Below are 11,058 nucleotides of genomic sequence, written 5' to 3'. Positions count from 1 at the left end.
TGATGGTTTTGCGCATGACACATTATCGAACGTTACGTTGTGTGTCATGGCTACTGTTGACTCCAGAGGTGGAGCCAGACATTTTATACACCCGGGGCTTAGCCCTAAAGGGTAGTATGCATGTGGGATGGGGGGGTTAGAAGTGACCGAACGATTTATTAGGCTGTGTTTTGAGTTTTTGTTAAAAAAACAATGACTTCATACAGGAAAAAAATATATATCACATACGCAGGACACCTTACACTAGTTTTTTAATTAAGCAGCAAGGCAGAACAAAATCAGGGCTGTATCAAGATACGAACCAGACCCAGAACTGATCCAGAATTAAAACAGGACTACAACAGTTCAAAATCAGGACTACTTAGGACTTAACCAAGACAGAACCAGAATCAAAACTAGATGATAGTAGCACTGAAAACCATCATAGACCTGCACTACACATATTTTTTAATTCTACCAAAGTACACTATTTAGATTTAGAAAGGTTTATATAATTATTTAGCCTTGTTGTGCAAACAAGCCTGCATAACTTAATAAATATAGAATTTGAAAAGTAACAAATGGTATCTAAAAAGTTACACTAGACACTAGATACATGTTCTGATGAGTTTTGGCAAACAACCATTTGACTAACATGTGCGTCTCACCTGGCTCCTGTTCCATCTCTGTTCCTCTCTCTCCCTCTTTGTGCTGACAATCAAGCCAAACACCAACATCATCAAATATACAGTTGAAACCAGATATTTACATACTCTTCAGATAAAAACACAAACACTTTTTTAATTGTAACATCAAATCAGACTAAATGCTTATATTTTTTTAGATTGATAAATATAAAAAACATATTTGTTAAATGTAAGAATAAAGAGAGAAATTGTCTGTATTTCTTAATTGCAAATGGACCCAAATTGTATTCACAATTGAGCCACACATATGGAGCTCCACAATTCTTTTCCTGGTGTTTTGGTCTCTTGATTTTCCCATGTCAAAGAAACAGGCTCTGTGTTTTGCCTTATATGCATCCACAGGTGTGCCACCAGTTTACTCACATGGACTCTACTAACCTATCAGAAGCTTCTTCAGCTCAGAATGGAATCGTCTGGAGTTTTCTTATTAATAATAAACTTAGTGTATATGTACTCCTAAATTTGATGAAAGTGATAAAAATAGACAGCTCCCTCTTTTTATTCTGACATTTAACCAATTCAAAAGATATTTCAATATTTATTTATCTAATACAAAACAAGTTTACTCTAAATTGATGTTTAACAAAAAAAAATGGTTTTATGTTTTTTCCCTAAAGTGTATGTAAATATCTGGTTTAAAGTGTGAATATACTGCTGTGTATTGAAATTCCTCTTGTTTTGCATAGAAATATACTGAACAACATACAAAGCATAATATATAAAATAACATCTACCTGAGTTTTTTATTTGAAGGAAGCCCCTTATGTCCATTGTTGTGTTCATCAGTACATAACTGAAACCGATTTAGAGAGTTGGTTTAGCTGTGGAGGGTAACAACTGAAAATATGAAATAAACACACATGTAAGCTAAGACTCTAAAAAAACAGCATTGTTGTTGTTCGGCTTTTCATTTCGCCATTTGTTGATTCACTCGAACAGCAAGTAACGTAATATGGGTCAAGTGATCAGTTTGATATCAATCTTTTGTGATACACCGTCATATTTACATTATTTGTACAGTACGAATGATTTGCTTTGGTACCTGGTCAAACTTAAGCTCTCCTCTGTCTGCCTGGCTGCACTTCCTATAGGATCACATATACTTCTCCTACAGCAAACTCGCAGGCAGCAGCTTTTCCCCCCTCACTCACATGTGCTGTGCTCAGTCACCTAGTGCCTGAGCTCGGATCATACCAAAATTAGGGGGAATTTATGACTGTGCGCTATGTGCTTTGAATATTGTGTGTAGTTTTTGTTTTATACAGTTGTCAGTCAGGCATCTAACTATGAAACAAATTACACTCCAAAAGACCCCGGGCTTCTGAAAAAAATGACCCGGGCTTAAACCCAGTAAGCCACCCCCCCGCTCCGCCGATGGTTGACTCCAAATCTCCCGACCACTATGTCAATCTGAGAAAGCAAGACCGAGCCAGCGAGACCAAGACAAGACCGAGACCAAAGTCCGTCGAGACCAAGACAAGACCAAAACCACGTAAAATGGTCTCGAGACCGATCTCGAGACATCCAACTCTAGACATTGAGCATGTGAGCAGGTAGAGGATTCTGCCAAGGAGCAATCAAATTCTGCACTAAAAGAAATCTTACTGCACTCAAAGCATGTGCTTTGAGTCCAATATAATAATAATAATAATAATAATAATAATAATAATAATAATAATGCATTTTATTTATAGGCACTTTTCAAAACATTCAAGTAAAACTTTTAATTACAAAATAACAAGTATGCATAAAATGGCAGTTGAAGGCATCATATAATTAAAGTCAAGCAGAATAGGCAAGCTTCAATTCACTTCAATTTTATTTATACAGCACCAAAACACAACAACAGTCACCTCAAGGTGCTTTATAATGTAAGGTAGACCCTACAATAATACATACAGAGAAAAAACCCAACAATCATATGACCTCCGGTGACAGTGGGAAGCACTTCGGTGACAGTGGGAAGGAAAAACTCCCTTTTAACAGGAAGAAACCTCCAGCAGAACCAGGCTCAGGGAGGGGCGGGGCCATCTGCTGCGACCAGTTGGGGAGAGAGAAGGGAAACAGGATAAAGGACATGCTGTGGAAGAGAGCCAGAGATTAATAACAAGTGTGATTCAGCAGAGAGGTAGTGGTAGAGAAATAATCCAACCTTAAAATAATCTCTAAAACTCTTTGGCACTCTGTCACCGCATCCATAAATCTGGCACATCCTTCATAGTTTAGGATTATTAATAAAATCATCACTCACTGCTATCTCCACTGATTTAATGTGTTTAAGCAGTTACATTTTTTAGATCATAAAATGTCCTGACAGCTAACTTTCTATAACATTAGTGCTTTTGTGTATGTCTGTCTCCACAGATGTTTTTCAACAGATTTCAGCTGCTTTCTGCTGTTTGCCTGATGATCCTGATAGCGTTCTATTTCATAGATTTTAGTAAATATCTTGGAGAAACACCCAACATCACTCCCACTACACCAGAACAAAGGTACAACCAACTCTCTGTGTGTGCATATGAATTCTGCCTGCTTCTAATTTATTCTGTGTAACATTTAATAATTTTTTTAGCAGTATTTCTAAAAAAAAATGTTTGTAATGATCAAATAAATATCATCCTTTTTCATATTCATATTAGTAGTTTCAACAATAATGAAAGCAATGACAGACAGGCACAGGTAGTCAATATCAATACTATGAAACACATTTTTTATAACCTGCTTTGTCTTGCATGTCCATTCAAATATATTTGCAAACCATATCAAGTGCCTCAAAAAGTCTTTGCATGGTTGATGATGGAGAATTATATAGGAGGTCAATATGTCAAAGAGTTGCACTGTGTCTTTTATGATGCGAAAGAAAACATGACAGGATGCTGAGAGAGAAACTATTGTATTTAATGAGGACAGAGAAGCATGTGTATGAAGACAGTGGGACACTGGTGAGGTGTGCGATTGGAGTGACTGAAGCGTTCAATGTGGGGATAAGAATATATCAGTGATGAGCTCTGAGGCCCTTCTTGTTTGCAATGGTGATGGATAGGCTGATAGATGAGGCCTGCCAGGAGTCTACATGGATTTGGATGTTTGCAGATGACATTATGATCTAGAGTTAGAGAAGAGAACAAGTTGAACTTCCCTAGGTTGGGTCTTTAGAAACTAAACATCAAACTAATCAAACACTGAATGTATTAAAGAATGGAGTGGTAACCGTTCAGGACTTCTATATAACAGCCATTCTTCAGCATCTTTATCCTACAGCCATGTTTCCAGGTCATCTGTGACCAGACCTCTACCTCTACCTGGTTCCTGCACCTGTCCTCAAGGCTCAGAGATCCTAAAAGATCACCTCCCTAAGGAGCAAAGTGAGGAGCTAAAGCAGCGACGAGCTACAGAGTTTCAGCAGAACAAAAACAGGTACCAGCTCCATGGATGAAATGCTGGAAAATTTTATTTTCCAAAACATCAGCATGTCATGAATAGAACAGCAGTATAAAACTTGTGGGTTTTGACAATTTAATCGCAAACTGTGTGTGTGTGTGTGTGTGTGTGTGTGTGTGTGTGTGTGTGTGTGTGTGTGTGTGTGTGTGTATCAAATATAAATGACAGAAATTGAACAAGTTTATTTCATGTTAGCAGTCAAGAAAGTAATCTGTCTTTTCCTTTGCTCACGCCTCATCTCTTCAACAGGACAACTTCAGTACTGTCCAGACTGTTGTTTGCCTTGCCTAACTCTCCTCTGCAGTATCCTATCCAGGGTTACACAGTGCAGCCTTTGACCTCCACTGTCATACCAGGTATACTGGGCTTAACATACAGAGCACTTTGTTACTGTTTACTGTTATTAAATTAAATGAATTGATCGTGCACAAAATAATCCCTTTGTGCACGATCAAATACTGGAAGCTCATGTTTATTGTGCTCCCCCACACATGTGCATTTGTGTGGCCGTACCCTTTCCAGCGAGCTCAATCCCACTACTCTCCTCTCCAAACCTTGCACACCTCTTCTGGGAGCTACTGAAATAGCTAGGGAAGGTGTGGTTAGCATGGCTACACAGTCACACCGTCAAATTAATCTCACTTTGATCTGTGGCTTAAGTGAGTTTCATATCTCTTTTGGGTTGCATGGGAATTCAAAGGAATTCCTTTATAGAGGATCGTGGAGTTTTCCATGTTTTCCTAGAATGTTTACTGTACCCTGGCCCTGTGTAGGTTTTCTCATGATTTTTTGGCTCCTTCCCACAGTCCAAAGAAATGCTTGTTAGATTAACAGGTGGTTCTTAGGTGAACATGCATGTGAGGTAAAGTGTTTAAAGTATAGAGTCTAAAGCACTGTATGAATGTGTGAAACAGTTTTTAGAAAACATAAATCTGGATACCCAAAATCATTTGCCTTACCTAATCTACTTGCTTTGCAAAGTTTAGTCTTGTTGTAAACTCTAAACTTGAGCTAATTATGTGTCTTCTCATAAAAGAACTGTTTTCATTTCCAGCTTTAGGGCTGCATGCAGAAAAAAGAAAGAGCTACAAGGTTGGTGTGACATCACAGATGAGTTGGGGATTTCTCACACTGATGCCACTATGGAAGCTTATTTCCACCACAAAAAAAAACAAAAAAAACCCCACAACCAGACAAACAAAAACAAAAACAAACAAAAAATGATCATCTATGAATAAGAATGATGGTGTCAAAGTCAAATTGGTGAGCTTAAAATTTTGTGTTATTATCTCAAAATTTCAAGTTAGGCATTTTCATCGTATTAACTTCCGAGAAAAAGTCACAATTCTGAGATAACTCAAAATTTTGACTTAGTTTTGCCATTCAGGAAGATGGCAATATTTTTTATTCATTAATACTTTTTTTCAGTGGTGGAAACAAGCTTTCATATCTAACTGATGGTAAAGCATAGGAGAGGTTGCCTGGTCTATTCAAGATGGCTGCTGAAAGTGTAAAGTTCATACTTCAAGGGGGATTCTGATGTATTTAACCTTCAAATCCCTAAATGTCATTAAATGCAACAATTGTGATCCTACAGCTGATGCTAGCTTGATCCTTCTCCTCTTTGTGAAACAAGGACAGAAAAAATTTACATTGATAACTTTGCAAAACTAATTATGGACAAGACGTGTTTTTATTTATATATATATATATATATATATATATATATATATATATATATATATATATATATATATATATATATATATATATACATATATATATATATATATGTATATCATTATTATTTTACAGCAGCAGTCTTGGTGTTAATCTTGTTAATCTAATATATTAATCTCAGTTTGCCAAGCTTAATTTTATGGCATGGACTACATAAAATATTGCATACTATTACTCAAATAACTTGATAACTTTTGTAGCAAATAGATAATCAGCAAAATCAGAAACAGCTTTCTAAAAAGGCCTGCCCACACCAGGTCTTAAAAACATAAACATGTCATGTGATTTTAGTTAAATCTCAGTGATCATAAAGGATATTGAGCAGTAGTGTCATTTAAATAAACTAGCATCAGTTTCCATGTTATTTTCCTCATTTTGCTACTTGGCAGTTAGCTTGACACCTATATCAAATTAATAGATATTCCCATCGGCATTTGTAGTGTTTCTTATGTAGCGCCTTCTACTCTTCTAGAGCACTCAAAGTTCTTTATACAGCATGCCTAATCTGCCCATTCACACAAGAACACTATGCTTTAACGTTCACACTCCGAGAGAGTTGGAGAGCACCTTGGGGTCAGTATTTTGCCCAAGGATATTTGGCATGCAAACAGGAACAGCCAGGGATCAACCCACCAACCTTCCAATTAGCAGATGACCTTCTCTACCTTCATAGCCAAAGGCATTCCATTGTCATCAAATATTTCATAACAAACATGATTTTCATCGAAATGCTTTCTGGTGAAACCTGATTGTGAAACCTGTGTTCTGCACTATCTGCACACTGTACCAGTAAGTGTATAGTTAAGACATAGTTCAATCTGCAATACCTAAGAAAATCAGAGTAACCTAAGCCTGTTTTATATACAGCTTACTGTAGCTATTATTGTTTAGATGATTGTATAGGTATCAATATTCTGCTTCACATTATTGAGGTCTTTTTGTTGTAGGTGGTCTTAAGTGTGTCTAAAGGCATCCTCAGAACTGAAATACGACATCAAGACGTGACAGTTAAAGGTGAGAATTGACTGTCAGAACTAAAGTTTATTTATAAACTGGTGAAAAAATCAAATAGTTTAAACTCTAAGCTGTGTGGGGCATTTGATGATGTGTTCTTTTTAGCCCAACTCTCCTGTTTCATGGAAGGGTCAGTAAAAGTGTTTCCTTTTTCTAGTGGTCGTCAAGCAAATACGGGTAAAGCTGATCTGGCTAAGCAAACTTTCATACTGCTTTAAAAACGTAAAAATTGAGTATCTTGTCTGTGATAGTCGTACTGGGTTATACGATCATTACAACACAAAACAAGTTGCTACATTTGTTCTTACACATTAACATAATAACCAAGTTATTGTAAGACTGTTGTGAAATTCTTGTTTTTTTATTAATTTACAGGTTCTGGTGAGAATAAACTGATTATTGAATCCAGTAACCTGGTGATCCTCAACAACCTGCTGGCCAAAGTGTCGTATACCAGCACTATCTACCATATAAACACTGGAGACCTTGGTATATGTCTAAGAAATGATAAATGACCTACAATTTCAGATTTTGATATCTGTATGTTCTTTTGTTTATGAGCATTAATGGCTTTCTCTTTGCTCTGAATGTAAACTTCTAACATTTTTAACATTAAATGCAAGCGGATTCAGGTAATAGTGAAAAGTGTTTTCTTAATTTACTTTTGTTTTCTCCACTTTTTCTATAGCCACATTCCAGTTTGAAAACCATGAAGCGGTGTTCCCCATTGCCATCAAACAGCCTCATATACCAGTCCTATACAACATAGGGACAGGTAGGAGTGCGCTTTTTACCAGTCATGAAATGCTTATTATTTGTAAGTACCAAATACAGCCTGCTCTAGGTGTGCGGGCAGGTAAAACTTATGACTGAAATCTTACAGAGAGAAGAGGAAAGATCAGTGTGTATCCTTTTCTTCTCACCTTTTTCTGTTCTGCTGTTTAATTTTTCTATTGACTGAAGAAAAGTGCAAATAATTTGCTTTCTTTTGCCTGTTAGACATTAGTTCTCAAGTCACCATCACCACAAAGACTTTCCTGCGCTACAGAGAACTGAAGGTGTTGTTGGACAGCATCCGAAAATTCTACAACAACATAAAAGTGATTATTGCAGATGACAGCTTAGAACCAAAGCCAATTCCTGGAGAAAACATCTTACATTACATCATGCCTCCAGCACAGGTATGTGTGGTATATCCAAGAATTGGAACCACAGTGGTGTTTTACTAAATATGCAATGTTGGTACAAACTGTCAGTTTGAATTTTCTACAAAACCAGATAAATCTTCGAGTATAATTCAGATTCCTGTATGTATGAATTTAAAATAAGTCTGACCTATGGTGGGTGGTGGAACGGTTCACAGCCGAGTGTGAAGCCGTGGGAATGAGCACCTCCAAATCTGAGACCATGGTCCTCAGCAGGAAAAGGGTGGAGTGCTACTCCGCTGGCGCTGTACCGGTCTGTTGTGGTGAAGGGAGAGCTGAGTGTAGAAGCTAAGCTTTCAATTTACCAGTCAATCTACATCCCTACCCTCACCTATGGTCGCGAGCAGTGGGTAGTGAGTAAAAGAATGAGAAATGGGCTTCCTCCGAAGGGTGGCTGGCCTCTCCCTGAGAGATAGGGTAAGGCGTTCAGCCATCCGGGAGGGGCTCAGAGTAGAGCTGCTGCTCCTCCACATCAAGAGGAGCCAGTTGAGGTGGTTCAGGCATCTGACAAGGATGCCTCCTGGGCGCCTCTTGGGTGAGGTGTTCTGGGCATGTCCCACCGGGAGGAGGCCCAGAGGCAGACCCGGGACACGCTGGAGAGATTTTATCTCTCGGCTGGCCTGGGAACGCCTTGGTGTTCCCCCAGAAAAGCTGGAGGAGGTGGCTGGGGAGAGGGAGGCTTGGGCTGCTTCTTTCGTGACCCAGCCCCGATAAGCGGAAGAAGATGGATGGATGGATTTAAAATTTGTTTTTTGCAAATAAAACAAAAAACAGTGTTGCTTTACAATGACTTTTATTGCACTGATCACTTGAGAGCACCATTACACCACACTGTAAAAGATTAAAATGTTAAGATTAAGATGTGAAAGATGTTTCCTTCCTCAGGGCTGGTTTGCAGGCAGAAATCTGGCTGTTTCCCAGGTAACAACTAAATACTTCCTGTGGGTGGATGATGATTTTGTGTTTACAGAGAAGACAAAGATAGAGAAGTTTGTGGAGGTGATGGAGGCAAACCCTGAACTGGATGTGGTAAGAAAAATAGCTCACATAAAGCTTTTGCAGTTTATTTAAAATAATTTGAATAGAACATTAAAAGGTAAATATAATACACCCATAAAATACACATGTTAGACTGATGTAATCCTTTTTCCTTTATTACATCTGATCTAGTTAGGCCTTTTGCACCATGTAGTATTCCCCCTATGCTAACGTTTGGGGTCTTAACTTCACAGTAACTTCTCAGAGCTTCGCTGAGCAAGCATGGAGCAGATCCTTTATAATCAATGAAGACAAAGGTTATTCTAGATTTTTGGGTTTACTGTAACATCTATTATTAACAAAGATCAGATGAGCAGTTATGACCAGGCATGATAAAGTAAAGTTGGTGGAACCAGCTTCTGGACAGATGCATAGGTTACCTGAAAGACTAGTCTCATTTCTAGATTTGCTTTTCAAAAACAAGCATGACAAGTAGTGTCTATCTGAACATCTACTGAACAAGATTGGAGCTTGCAGTGAAACTCTAGCCATTTTGTAACAAGATGTTATGTTTCTTTATTCGTATTAGGTTGGTGGGGCTGTAGAAGAGAACCAGTTTTATTTTACTCTTATATATGAGGAAGGAGAGGAAAATGAAGGTGGCTGCCTATACAGAAAGTCTCAAGGGAAATTTCACTCACTTCCTGGCTACCCACAATGCTTTCTGGCTAATGGAGTGGTCAACTTCTTCCTGGCTCGTACAGATGCTGTACAGAAGGTGGGTTTTGACCCTAAGCTACAGCGAGTAGCACATTCAGGTAGGTCCAGATCTCAAAAAAGTTTTGATCACAAATGACAGTAACAGAATTTTGTGTTAAATATTAAATGCCAATTTCTTACTCTAGAGTTCTTTATGGATGGTCTGGGCTCTTTGCTGGTTGCGTCATGTAGTCACGTATCCATTGGTCATCAACCCAAAACAACCGACAGCCAAAGTTCTACATATGACAAATTTAGAATCCCGGGAGAAAATGATGAAAAATTCAAACTGCAGCTTCACTTTTACAAAAACAATCTTAAGTGCATTAAATATGGATAAAAGATTCATTCAAAGAACATCAGCGTCACTTGTAGTGTCATATTGTTTTGTCATGCTCCCAGGGTTATCTGACTTTAGAATTCTCAATGAATATAGCCGAGTTTGGCTCTCTGTTTGGATTTTATTCATCCTGATTTTTTTTCTTTATTATTCTTATAGAGAGTTTAATATATTGTGATGTTGGTGACACTGAATTCTGTTTTTACTTATTTTCTTTCGCTGTTTTGCCATCCTGTGTTTTCACTCGTTTTCATTGTAAATCTAATACACTGAACTTTAAAACTTTATATATGTTCACAGAAGTACAAAACATGCCTAAAATCAACATGACTGATAGATGTTGTGAGTCATTTATCTATGCCATTTATATGTAATAAAACCAAAGAAATAAATATACATACTGTACAAGAATGAACAGTGTCGTAACAGTAATAGTTAAATTTGCCAAGCCAGATTCCACCTGTATTCTACTAATTTGTAATATCTCGGGGTTGTTGGTTGTTTTCATTTGCATTATTTATTTATTTTTTTTTATTTATTCTCGTGGGTTTTCTTTTCTGTTGTGTTCGGTGATCACTTCTTGTCATTTATCACCACAGTTTATTTGTTCCTCCTTCCTTTCCTTCCCACTTTCGCCAGAGTGCTTGCTCATAGGGGTCAAATCATTGTTGGTTTTTTCTCTGTATGTATTATTGTAGGATGTACCTTACAATATAAAGTTTCTTGAGGTGACTGTTATAGTGATTTGGTGCTGTATAAATAAAATTGAATTGAATTGAATTAAAAAGCAAAAAACCCAATTCATATAGCCATAACACACTGAAGAATATCAGATTATACAAAAACAAACAAATGTACTACTCCATCCCACAGGTGTTGAAATCCTGCTTGGGGG

At 37.5% G+C, this 11,058-nt stretch overlaps 1 protein-coding gene across 1 annotated transcript; it reads left to right on the top strand.

The window, feature by feature from the left end:
• Positions 1-2,060: 2,060 nt before the first annotated feature.
• On the top strand, positions 2,061-10,163 carry LOC134625698 (beta-1,4 N-acetylgalactosaminyltransferase 2-like). The gene is made up of 11 exons (XM_065470673.1): positions 2,061-2,239; positions 3,960-4,103; positions 4,377-4,483; positions 5,182-5,219; positions 6,815-6,881; positions 7,257-7,370; positions 7,570-7,656; positions 7,881-8,062; positions 8,972-9,115; positions 9,654-9,882; positions 9,970-10,163. The coding sequence occupies exons 1-11, from the start codon at positions 2,061-2,063 to the stop codon at positions 10,161-10,163; spliced, it is 1,485 nt and encodes a 494-aa protein (XP_065326745.1).
• Positions 10,164-11,058: the final 895 nt, after the last annotated feature.

The sequence above is a fragment of the Pelmatolapia mariae genome, linkage group LG4 (genome assembly GCF_036321145.2).
Source record: "Pelmatolapia mariae isolate MD_Pm_ZW linkage group LG4, Pm_UMD_F_2, whole genome shotgun sequence".
Classification (NCBI taxonomy): Eukaryota; Metazoa; Chordata; class Actinopteri; order Cichliformes; family Cichlidae; genus Pelmatolapia; species Pelmatolapia mariae.
This window is presented reverse-complemented; position numbering and strand designations above follow the sequence as displayed.

What these genes read in the sequence shown, in the direction of transcription:
- LOC134625698 (XM_065470673.1), top strand. Translation starts at nt 2,061, where the DNA reads ATGGTTGACTCCAAATCTCCCGACCACTATGTCAATCTGAGAAAGCAA. An exon ending in AAAAAAGAAAGAGCTACAAG is followed by an intron (nt 5,220 to 6,814) that starts GTTGGTGTGACA and finishes TTTTTGTTGTAG; the next exon opens with GTGGTCTTAAGTGTGTCTAA. An exon ending in ACATCATGCCTCCAGCACAG is followed by an intron (nt 8,063 to 8,971) that starts GTATGTGTGGTA and finishes TTCCTTCCTCAG; the next exon opens with GGCTGGTTTGCAGGCAGAAA.